The 12,854-nt window shown below is 32.6% G+C and overlaps 1 protein-coding gene across 1 annotated transcript; it reads right to left on the reverse strand.

Moving 5' to 3' along the window:
- Positions 1–9,694: 9,694 nt before the first annotated feature.
- Positions 9,695–10,120, reverse strand: LOC136036591 (histone H1-delta-like). Its single transcript, XM_065718896.1, has one exon. It carries the CDS (start codon positions 10,118–10,120, stop codon positions 9,695–9,697), a length of 426 nt encoding a protein of 141 aa, XP_065574968.1.
- Between the last annotated feature and the right edge of the window lie 2,734 nt (positions 10,121–12,854).

The raw sequence follows: 12,854 nt of genomic DNA on the forward strand, positions 1-12,854 counted from the left end.
CAGGAAAAGAGCCTTTAATCACATTCTTTACCATGTGCAATCATAAAATAGTCTAATATCTTCATTTTTTTCAACATACGTTGCTATTACCCTCGAAAACTAAAACTTTTGACATAGGAAAAGACCCTTTAATCAAATTCTTTACCATTTGCAATCATAAAATAGTCTAATATCTTCATTTCTTCAACATACGTGGCTATTACCCTCGAAAACTAAAAGTTTTGAAATAGAAAAAGAGCCTTTAATCACATTCTTTACCATTTGCAATCATAAAATAGTCTAATATCTTCATTTTTTCAACATACGTAGCTATTTACCCTCGAAAACTAAAACTTTTGACATAGGAAAAGAGCCTTTAATCACATTCTTTACCATGTGCAATCATAAAATTGTCTAATATCTTCATTTTTTCAACATACGTAGCTATTACCCTCGAAAACTAAAACTTTTGAAATAGGAAAAGAGCCTTTAATCACATTCTTTACCATGTGCAATCATAAAGTTGTCTAATATCTTCATTTTTTCAACATACGTAGCTATTACCCTCGAAAATTAAAACTTTTGAAATAGGAAAAGAGCCTTTAATCACATTCTTTACCATGTGCAATCATAAAGTAGTCTAATATATTCATTTTTTCAACATACGTAGCTATTACCCTCGAAAACTAAAACTTTTGAAATAGAAAAAGAGCCTTTAATCACATTCTTTACCATGTTCAATCATAAAATAGTCTAATATCTTCATTTTTTCAACATACGTAGCTATTACCCTCGAAAACTAAAACTTTTGACATAGGAAAAGAGCCTTTAATCACGTTCTTTACCATTTGCAATCATAAAATACTCTAATATCTTCATTTTTTCAACATACGTAGCTATTACCCTCGAAAACTAAAACCTTTGACATAGGAAAAGAGCCTTTAATCACATTCTTTACCATTTGCAATCATAAAATTGTCTAATATCTTCATTTTTTCAACATACGTAGCTATTACCCTCGAAAACTAAAACTTTTGACATAGGAAAAGAGCCTTTAATCACATTCTTTACCATGTGCAATCATAAAATTGTCTAATATCTTCATTTTTTCAACATACGTAGCTATTACCCTCGAAAACTAAAACTTTTGAAATTTGAAAAGAGCCTTTAATCACATTCTTTACCATGTGCAATCATAAAATATTCTAATGTCTTTATTTTTTCAACATACGTAGCTATTACCCTCGAAAACTAAAACTTTTGAAATAGGAAAAGAGCCTGTAATCACATTCTTTACCATTTGCAATCATAAAATAGTCTAATATCTTCATTTTTTCAACATACGTAGCTATTACCCTCGAAAACTATAACTTTTTAAATAGAAAAAGAGCCTTTAATCACATTCTTTACCATGTGCAATCATAAAATAGTCTAATTTCTTCATTTTTTCCACAGACCTAGCTATTACCCTCGAAAACTAAAACTTTTGAAATAGGAAAAGAGCCTTTAATCACATTCTTTACCATTTGCAATCATAAAATAGTCTAATATCTTCATTTTTTCCACAGACATAGCTATTACCCTCGAAAACTAAAACTTTTCAAATAGGAAAAGAGCCTTTAATCACATTCTTTACCATGTGCAATCATAAAATTGTCTAATATCTTCATTTTTTCAACATACGTAGCTATTACCCTCGAAAACTAAAACTTTTGAAATAGGAAAAGAGCCCTTAATCACATTCTTTACCATGTGCAATCATAAAATTGTCTAATATCTACATTTTTTCAACATACGTAGCTATTACCCTCGAAAACTAAAACTTTTGAAATAGGAAAAGAGCCTTTAATCACATTCTTTACCATGTGCAATCATAAAATAGTCTAATATCTTCATTTTTTCAACATACGTAGCTATTACCCTCGAAAACTAAAACTTTTGAAATAGGAAAAGAGGTTTTAATCACATTCTTTACCATGTGCAATCATAAAATAGTCTAATATCTTCATTTTTTCAACATACGTTGCTATTACCCTCGAAAACTAAAACTTTTGACATAGGAAAAGAGCCTTTAATCAAATTCTTTACCATTTGCAATCATAAAATAGTCTAATATCTTCATTTCTTCAACATACGTAGCTATTACCCTCGAAAACTAAAACTTTTGAAATAGGAAAAGAGCCTTTAATCACATTCTTTACCATGTGCAATCATAAAATAGTCTAATATCTTCATTTTTTCAACATACGTAGCTATTACCCTCGAAAACTAAAACTTTTGACATAGGAAAAGAGCCTTTAATCACATTCTTTACCATTTGCAATCATAAAATAGTCTAATATCTTCATTTTTTCAACATACGTAGCTATTACCCTCGAAAACTAAAACTTTTGAAATAGGAAAAGAGCCTTTAATCACATTCTTTACCATGTGCAATCATAAAATAGTCTAATATCTTCATTTTTTCAACATACGTAGCTATTACCCTTGAAAACTAAAACTTTTGACACAGGAAAAGAGCCTTTAATCACATTCTTTACCATTTGCAATCATAAAATAGTCTAATATCTTCATTTCTTCAACATACGTGGCTATTACCCTCGAAAACTAAAAGTTTTGAAATAGAAAAAGAGCCTTTAATCACATTCTTTACCATTTGCAATCATAAAATAGTCTAATATCTTCATTTTTTCAACATACGTAGCTATTTACCCTCGAAAACTAAAACTTTTGACATAGGAAAAGAGCCTTTAATCACATTCTTTACCATGTGCAATCATAAAATTGTCTAATATCTTCATTTTTTCAACATACGTAGCTATTACCCTCGAAAACTAAAACTTTTGAAATAGGAAAAGAGCCTTTAATCACATTCTTTACCATGTGCAATCATAAAGTTGTCTAATATCTTCATTTTTTCAACATACGTAGCTATTACCCTCGAAAATTAAAACTTTTGAAATAGGAAAAGAGCCTTTAATCACATTCTTTACCATGTGCAATCATAAAGTAGTCTAATATCTTCATTTTTTCAACATACGTAGCTATTACCCTCGAAAACTAAAACTTTTGAAATAGAAAAAGAGCCTTTAATCACATTCTTTACCATGTTCAATCATAAAATAGTCTAATATCTTCATTTTTTCAACATACGTAGCTATTACCCTCGAAAACTAAAACTTTTGACATAGGAAAAGAGCCTTTAATCACGTTCTTTACCATTTGCAATCATAAAATAGTCTAATATCTTCATTTTTTCAACATACGTAGCTATTACCCTCGAAAACTAAAACTTTTGACATAGGAAAAGAGCCTTTAATCACATTCTTTACCATTTGCAATCATAAAATTGTCTAATATCTTCATTTTTTCAACATACGCAGCTATTACCCTCGAAAACTAAAACTTTTGACATAGGAAAAGAGCCTTTAATCACATTCTTTACCATGTGCAATCATAAAATTGTCTAATATCTTCATTTTTTCAACATACGTAGCTATTACCCTCGAAAACTAAAACTTTTGAAATAAGAAAAGAGCCTTTAATCACATTCTTTACCATGTGCAATCATAAAATAGTCTAATATCTTTATTTTTTCAACATACGTAGATACTACCCTCGAAAACTAAAACTTTTGAAATAGGAAAAGAGCCTGTAATCACATTCTTTACCATTTGCAATCATAAAATAGTCTAATATCTTCATTTTTTCAACATACGTAGCTATTACCCTCGAAAACTATAACTTTTGAAATAGAAAAAGAGCCTTTAATCACATTCTTTACCATGTGCAATCATAAAATAGTCTAATTTCTTCATTTTTTCCACAGACCTAGCTATTACCCTCGAAAACTAAAACTTTTGAAATAGGAAAAGAGCCTTTAATCACATTCTTTACCATTTGCAATCATAAAATAGTCTAATATCTTCATTTTTTCCACAGACATAGCTATTACCCTCGAAAACTAAAACTTTTCAAATAGGAAAAGAGCCTTTAATCACATTCTGTACCATGTGCAATCGTAAAATTGTCTAATATCTTCATTTTTTCAACATACGTAGCTATTACCTTCGAAAACTAAAACTTTTGACATAGGAAAAGAGCCTTTAATCACATTCTTTACCATTTGCAATCATAAAATTTTCTAATATCTTCATTTTTTCAACATTCGTAGATATTAACCTCGAAAACTAAAACTTTTGAAATAGGAAAAGAGCCTTTAATCACATTCTTTACCATGTGCAATCATAAAATAGTCTAATATCTTCAGTTTTTCAACATACGTAGCTATTACCCTCGAAAACTAAAACTTTTGAAATAGGAAAAGAGCCTTTAATCACATTCTTTACCATGTGCAATCATATAATAGTCTAATATCTTCATTTTTTCAACATACGTAGCTATTATCCTCGAAAACTAAAACTTTTGAAATAGGAAAAGAGCCTTTAATCACATTCTTTACCATTTGCATTCATAAAATAGTCTAATATCTTCATTTTTTCAACATACGTAGCTACTACCCTCGAGCACTAAAACTTTTGACATAGAAAAAGAGCCTTTAATCACATTCTTTACCATTTGCAATCATAAAATAGTCTAATATCTTCATTTTTTCAACATACGTAGCTATTACCCTCGAAAACTAAAACTTTTGAAATAGGAAAAGAGCCTTTAATCACATTCTTTACCATGTGCAATCATAAAATAGTCTAATATCTTCATTTTTTCAACATACGTAGCTATTACCCTCGAAAACTATAACTTTTGAAATAGAAAAAGAGCCTTTAATCACATTCTTTACCATTTGCAATCATAAAATAGTCTAATTTCTTCATTTTTTCCACAGACCTAGCTATTACCCTCGAAAACTAAAACTTTTGAAATAGGAAAAGAGCCTTTAATCACATTCTTTACCATTTGCAATCATAAAATAGTCTAATATCTTCATTTTTTCGACAGACATAGCTATTACCCTCGAAAACTAAAACTTTTCAAATAGGAAAAGAGCCTTTAATCACATTCTTTACCATGTGCAATCATAAAATTGTCTAATATCTTCATTTTTTCAACATACGTAGCTATTACCCTCGAAAACTAAAACTTTTGAAATAGGAAAAGAGCCCTTAATCACATTCTTTACCATGTGCAATCATAAAATTGTCTAATATCTACATTTTTTCAACATACGTAGCTATTACCCTCGAAAACTAAAACTTTTGAAATAGGAAAAGAGCCTTTAATCACATTCTTTACCATGTGCAATCATAAAATAGTCTAATATCTTCATTTTTTCAACATACGTAGCTATTACCATCGAAAACTAAAACTTTTGAAATAGGAAAAGAGGCTTTAATCACATTCTTTACCATGTGCAATCATAAAATAGTCTAATATCTTCATTTTTTCAACATACGTTGCTATTACCCTCGAAAACTAAAACTTTTGACATAGGAAAAGACCCTTTAATCAAATTCTTTACCATTTGCAATCATAAAATAGTCTAATATCTTCATTTCTTCAACATACGTAGCTATTACCCTCGAAAACTAAAACTTTTGACATAGGAAAAGAGCCTTTAATCACATTCTTTACCATTTGCAATCATAAAATAGTCTAATATCTTCATTTTTTCAACATACGTAGCTATTACCCTCGAAAACTAAAACTTTTGAAATAGGAAAAGAGCCTTTAATCACATTCTTTACCATGTGCAATCATAAAATAGTCTAATATCTTCATTTTTTCAACATACTTAGCTATTACCCTTGAAAACTAAAACTTTTGACACAGGAAAAGAGCCTTTAATCACATTCTTTACCATTTGCAATCATAAAATAGTCTAATATCTTCATTTCTTCAACATACGTGGCTATTACCCTCGAAAACTAAAAGTTTTGAAATAGAAAAAGAGCCTTTAATCACATTCTTTACCATGTGCAATCATAAAATTGTCTAATATCTTCATTTTTTCAACATACGTAGCTATTACCCTCGAAAACTAAAACTTTTGAAATAGGAAAAGAGCCTTTAATCACATTCTTTACCATGTGCAATCATAAAGTTGTCTAATATCTTCATTTTTTCAACATACGTAGCTATTACCCTCGAAAACTAAAACTTTTGACATAGGAAAAGAGCCTTTAATCACGTTCTTTACCATTTGCAATCATAAAATAGTCTAATATCTTCATTTTTTCAACATACGTAGCTATTACCCTCGAAAACTAAAACTTTTGACATAGGAAAAGAGCCTTTAATCACATTCTTTACCATTTGCAATCATAAAATTGTCTAATATCTTCATTTTTTCAACATACGTAGCTATTACCCTCGAAAACTAAAACTTTTGACATAGGAAAAGAGCCTTTAATCACATTCTTTACCATGTGCAATCATAAAATTGTCTAATATCTTCATTTTTTCAACATACGTAGCTATTACCCTCGAAAACTAAAACTTTTGAAATAAGAAAAGAGCCTTTAATCACATTCTTTACCATTTGCAATCATAAAATAGTCTAATATCTTTATTTTTTCAACATACGTAGATATTACCCTCTAAAACTAAAACTTTTGAAATAGGAAAAGAGCCTGTAATCACATTCTTTACCATTTGCAATCATAAAATAGTCTAATATCTTCATTTTTTCAACATACGTAGCTATTACCCTCGAAAACTATAACTTTTGAAATAGAAAAAGAGCCTTTAATCACATTCTTTACCATGTGCAATCATAAAATAGTCTAATTTCTTCATTTTTTCCACAGACCTAGCTATTACCCTCGAAAACTAAAACTTTTGAAATAGGAAAAGAGCCTTTAATCACATTTTTTACCATTTGCAATCATAAAATAGTCTAATATCTTCATTTTTTCCACAGACAAAGCTGTTACCCTCGAAAACTAAAACTTTTCAAATAGGAAAAGAGCCTTTAATCACATTCTGTACCATGTGCAATCGTAAAATTGTCTAATATCTTCATTTTTTCAACATGCGTAGCTATTACCTTCGAAAACTAAAACTTTTGACATAGGAAAAGAGCCTTTAATCACATTCTTTACCATTTGCAATCATAAAATTGTCTAATATCTTCATTTTTTCAACATTCGTAGATATTAACCTCGAAAACTAAAACTTTTGAAATAGGAAAAGAGCCTTTAATCACATTCTTTACCATGTGCAATCATAAAATAGTCTAATATCTTCAGTTTTTCAACATACGTAGCTATTACCCTCGAAAACTAAAACTTTTGAAATAGGAAAAGAGCCTTTAATCACATTCTTTACCATGTGCAATCATATAATAGTCTAATATCTTCATTTTTTCAACATACGTAGCTATTATCCTCGAAAACTAAAACTTTTGAAATAGGAAAAGAGCCTTTAATCACATTCTTTACCATTTGCAATCATAAAATAGTCTAATATCTTCATTTTTTCAACATACGTAGCTACTACCCTCGAGCACTAAAACTTTTGACATAGGAAAAGAGCCTTTAATCACATTCTTTACCATTTGCAATCATAAAATAGTCTAATATCTTCATTTTTTCAACATACGTAGCTATTACCCTCGAAAACTAAAACTTTTGACATAGGAAAAGAGCCTTAATCACATTCTTTACCATGTGCAATCATAAAATTGTCTAATATTTTCATTTCTTCAACATACGTAGCTATTACCCTCGAAAACTAAAACTTTTGAAATAGGAAAAGAGCCTTTAATCACATTCTTTACCATTTGCAATCATAAAATTGTCTAATATCTTCATTTTTTCAACATACGTAGCTATTACCCTCGAAAACTAAAACTTTTGAAATAGGAAAAGAGCCTTTAATCACATTCTTTACCATGTGCAATCATAAAATAGTCTAATATCTTCATTTTTTCAACATACGTAGCTATTACCCTCGAAAACTAAATTTTTTGAAATAGGAAAAGAGCCTTTAATCACATTCTTTACCATGTGCAATCATAAAATAGTCTAATATCTTCATTTTTGAGCAGTTCCCTGAATATACGTAAAAATATACGATACAAAATTTTTATACTCTGAAAATGACTGTTGTTGTCAGTTTTTTTTTCTTATTTAACAATACAATACATAAATAGCGATCTTTGCAAAAACAAAAAAAAGAACCACAGATTACCTAGAAATGACTCGCTAGGCCTATGAGCAGATATTGTTCGCCAAGATAGAGCGGTTCCGTGAATATACGTTAAAATATACGATACAAAAAGTTTAGACTCTAAAAATGACTGTTGTTGTTGGTATTTTTGTCTTATTTAATAATACAACACATGAATCGCAGTCTTTGAAAAAACAAAAAAGAAGAACCACAGATTACCTAGAAATGACTCACTAGGCCTCTGAGCTGAAATTGTTCGCCCAGGTAGAGCGGTTTCCTGAATATACGTTAGAAGATGGAAGATAGAATACGTTAGAAGGCTTTGATTAAAGTCAGTTGTTTTCGCGGCGCTTTTGAAGGAGCAAGTACATTGGTGTTATTGATGCTTTTGAAAGACAAAAGTAGTTGAACTGTACAATGAAGTTGAGTCCGAAAACATTTGAAGGGAATTGGAATATGCGATCAATTTCTGCTCAAGGGCCTAGCGAGTCATTTCTAGGTAATCTTTGGTTCTTCTTTTTTGTTTTTGCAAAGATTACGATTCGTTTGTTGTATTGTTAAATAAGAAAACAATACCAACAACAACTGTCATTTTTAGAGTCTAAACTTTTTGTATCGTAAATTCTAACGTATATTCCGGGAACCGCTATACCTGGGCGAACAATTTCTGCTCAGAGGCCTAGTGAGTCATTTCATTTCTTTTTTGATTTTGCGAAGATTGCGATTCATGTGTTGTATGGTTAAATAAAAAAACAATACTAACAACTACAGTCAATTTTAGAGTCTAAAATTTTGGTATCAAACCTCTTCTTTTTTGTCAAAGGTTTGAAAAAAAGAAATTAAGCGAAACTATTTATATTTGTGTTGTTTTACTGCAAAATAGTACTACTATTTCTAAGTCTAATTGGAATGACACCTCAATTCTCACGATTTACACTTTGTTATTTTTAATCTGTTATTATTTTTGATTTATATAATCTTATTAGTTATGATTCATCAGCCTCGCTCAGACTAGTCGGGAATGGTACATCCGCTCCCGCAATTTGAAGGCGCCGCTCTACCCATTCGGCTGTGGTGATATATTTGTATATATATCAATGTGAGCAATTTAATATCAAGCTTGAACCTTACGAGCCAGTCTTCAAATCTAGTCTTTAATAAGGGTTTTTTGTTTTTTAGACAGCAATAGCGCTAGAATACAAAAGTAAGTGTTATGCAACGTATTTTTGGGCTCAAACAACAGCTGAATTATACTTGAAAGGGAAAAATAGAGAGTCAAAATTGGACATTTGTAGCATTATAACTTTCTGAATAGAAAGTTTAGAGCATTTGCTTTGATAGCCATGAAAAGGGCTGTTTGATACTGCAGGATAACTTATTGCGCAGATTACTTTTTAGCTGGTTTCTTAGCTATTGACTTGTTATATACCACTTTCTTGGCGGGAGCTATCTTGACTGACGGCCCCTTCTTGGGTGGTGATTTCTTTGCTGCTGCTGCTTTTTTGGCAACAGTGGGTTTCTTGAAAACCCTTAGAGGTTTTTTGCTACCAGCCATTGGCTTGGTAGCCTTTTTGGCTGAAGTTGACTATTTAACTGCAGTAGGTTTGGCTGTTTTCTTGACTAAGCTTTTCTTAGCTGTGGGCTTGGCAGGCTTTACAGCCTTGGAATTTTTGGCCTTGACAGGCCTTGTAAGCTTGAAAGAACCAGTTACGCCAATGCCTTTGGGATTTATAACAATTCTATTTGCAAGGCAACGCTTCAAAGCTTGCTTAAGATACATATTCACAACTTTGGCAGCATTGCCAACCTGGAAATTGCCCATTATGCATTTGAAAATGGCCTGTCGGCTAGGTCCTTCGCGTTCTTTCAGGTCAGCAATAGATTTGGTGATGATTTCCGTGTATTTTGGGTGGTTTCCTGGTGCCTTGGCCTTTTTATCCCCTTTAGGTTTTGCAGCCTTAGCTGGTTTTGGACCTTTTGCTTTCTTTTCCTTCTTGGTTGGTGAAGCCATGCTCTGGATTCTGCAGATGCTGGTGCCGCTTCAGCTACAATTTCAGACATTTTCAACTCCTCTCTACTTTTTTCTGTCACTACTGCGACTAAATACTGAATACAAGCTTATTTTCAAAGTTGGAAATCGCCGTACCCGGGTTAACATTTTTCTTTGTGCGCCAGCTAAGGAATTTCGGCCGTGCTTGTGTTTGTTTGAAGAGGTTTTATTCGAATTTTTGATTAGGAGGTAAGCTTTTGAGGAACAAAACCTAAACTAAAGGATAGACAGGTCATTTTTCTATAGTTAGACATTTTTTCATTGCTCCATTCATGGTAATTTGCCACCAAAGGGGAAGAGAATTGTGGAAATCCGTCAAAACTAGTTTTCAAAGTCAATAAACAACTTTTTGCTAGGGATTTACATCCACGATGTCCACTTTTTATTTTTTATTTTTTAGTGAAATCCAGTACAAGTGCTTTCAGACAATGTAACATACATGCATGTGTGTTTGCAAAATCACACTGAAATTAATTCCGAGACTCCAACTAAAAACACAGAAGATAAAGCAATAAAAACGACACCTAAATTTGACTCTGAAAGTGTCAAACTCGTATTCTAATGAAAATGAATTTCATTTTATTCTAGTATAATATGAAAAAAACTTCGTTTTATTAAAGAGTTAAAGAGGCTGCGTCCCAAAGTCGAACCTTAAAACGTACAGGAATTAGAAGAGGCAGTTGGGGGGCTGCCGCCCCCCAAACCCCCAGCTTTTAAAGACTCTTTTGTACAGGTTTTTTTTTTGGGGGGGGGAGACTTCATTGTTACTAATTACTAGTTTCGGCGCAATGGTTCTCCTGTCCTCTTGTGTTTAACATTTTTCGAAGTTATTCCATTATTCATTCATTTCAATTTTTTGTTAATTAAAAGAGGGCCTTTCCGAAGCCAAGAGCTGGGGGTTAGCAAAAAAACAAAAAACCTGTACAAAAGAGTCTTTAAAAGCTGGGGGTTTGGGGGGCGGCAGCCCCCCAACTGCCTCTTCTAATTCCTGTACGTTTTAAGGTTCGACTTTGGGACGCAGCCTCTTTAACTCTTTAAGAAAACGAAGTTTTTTTCATATTATTTCTGTACGTTTTTCTACAATCCATGGTGGATCCGAAATTTCGCGGATAAGCTCCTGGGCCCTAGGGGACCTTAACTTGTGAATTTCAGCCCGATCGGACAACGTTAAAGGGGGGCTTGGGTTGACAGGTCGAAACTTTCGGCCAGATTTTCCCCATGAAGAAAAGTTGGAGGGGGATGAAATTTTGCAGGTTTCTTAGTTAGAGCTCGGGCTACGAAATGCATCCCTCCCCATCCGTCTGCGACCACTGGAACCGAAGATCGCTTAACATTGTCGTGTGTCGCCTCTTTATAGAGGCACGAGTGTGCCTCCTTGACGAAGTTTTTTTTCATATTATTTCTGTACCTTTCTCTACAATCCATGGTGGATGTAATTTAATAATTCCTGTACTCCTCGTACAGGAATTAGGAGAGGAACTTGGGTGGCTGCCGCCCCCCCCCCGCTTTTAAATCATTGTATAAAATCGAAAAAAAATAGATAGAATGACCGAAATGTTTCTTTTGCTCATAAGAAGCTAATATTCTGTTATCTCTCAAATGATAAGCTGTCCAGGTGTTATCAAAAATTTTTCTGGAATGAAGCTGGATTTTTATGATGCTTGCAGTCATTCTCGCCGTGCCGAGCTGATTATTTTGATGTACTTGAATGTTGATATTCGTAACTTTTAAGAATTTCAAAAATTAACATGGGACTATTAGACTATTAGGACTATAAGAAGACTATTAGGAGAGGCAAACCCCCCACTTTTAAAGACTCTTTTGTACAGGTTTAATTTTTTTTCATATTAATTCTGTACGTTTTTCTACAATCCATGGTGGATGTAATTTAATACTTCCTGTACTCCTCGTACAGGAATTAGGAGAGGAACCCCCCCCCCCGCTTTTAAATCATTGTATAAAATAGAAAAAAAATAGATAGAATGACCGAAATGTTTCTTTTGCTCATAAGAAGCTAATATTCTGTTATCTCTCAAATGATAAGCTGTCCAGGTGTTATCAAAATTTTTTTGATGTTGTGAAAAAAAACCGCCCGTAAGGGACTTGAACCCTTGACCCGAGGATTAAAAGTCTCACGCTCTACCAACTGAGCTAATAACTTGCATGTGTGTAAATATAACTTCTCAATAGCTTTTAAAAATTTCAAATTAACATGGGCTCTTATGGAGAGAAATCCGTTAATTTAAATAGCTAATGGGTGGTTTCTGGAAAACAGGGAAGGAGTTATCGGATCAAGCTGAAATTTCGCGGATAAGCTCCTGGGCCCTAGGGGACCTTAACTTGTGAATTTCAGCCCGATCGGACAACGTTAAAGGGGGCTTGGGTTGACAGGTCGAAACTTTCGGCCAGATTTTCCCCATGAAGAAAAAGTTGGAGGGGGATGGAATTTTTGCAGGTTTCTTAGTTGGAGCTCGGGCTACGAAATGCATCCCTCCCCATCCGTCTGCGACCACTGGAACCGAAGATCGCTTAACATTGTCGTGTGTCGCCTCTTTATAGAGGCACGAGTGTGCCTCCTTGATTATATTTAAAAAGACAAGAATTACGTTGTAAGGTTTCAAGATGCCGAGGGAGGGGGGAGGGAGTTGAAATGAATTGTTTTTATTTGTTTTAATCACAGCCTATATAAAAGTTC

The sequence above is a fragment of the Artemia franciscana genome, chromosome 15 (genome assembly GCF_032884065.1).
Source record: "Artemia franciscana chromosome 15, ASM3288406v1, whole genome shotgun sequence".
Lineage (NCBI taxonomy): Eukaryota > Metazoa > Arthropoda > Branchiopoda > Anostraca > Artemiidae > Artemia > Artemia franciscana.

Coding starts and splice junctions, on each gene's coding strand:
- LOC136036591 (XM_065718896.1), bottom strand. CDS start 10,120: ATGGCTTCACCAACCAAGAAGGAAAAGAAAGCAAAAGGTCCAAAACCA.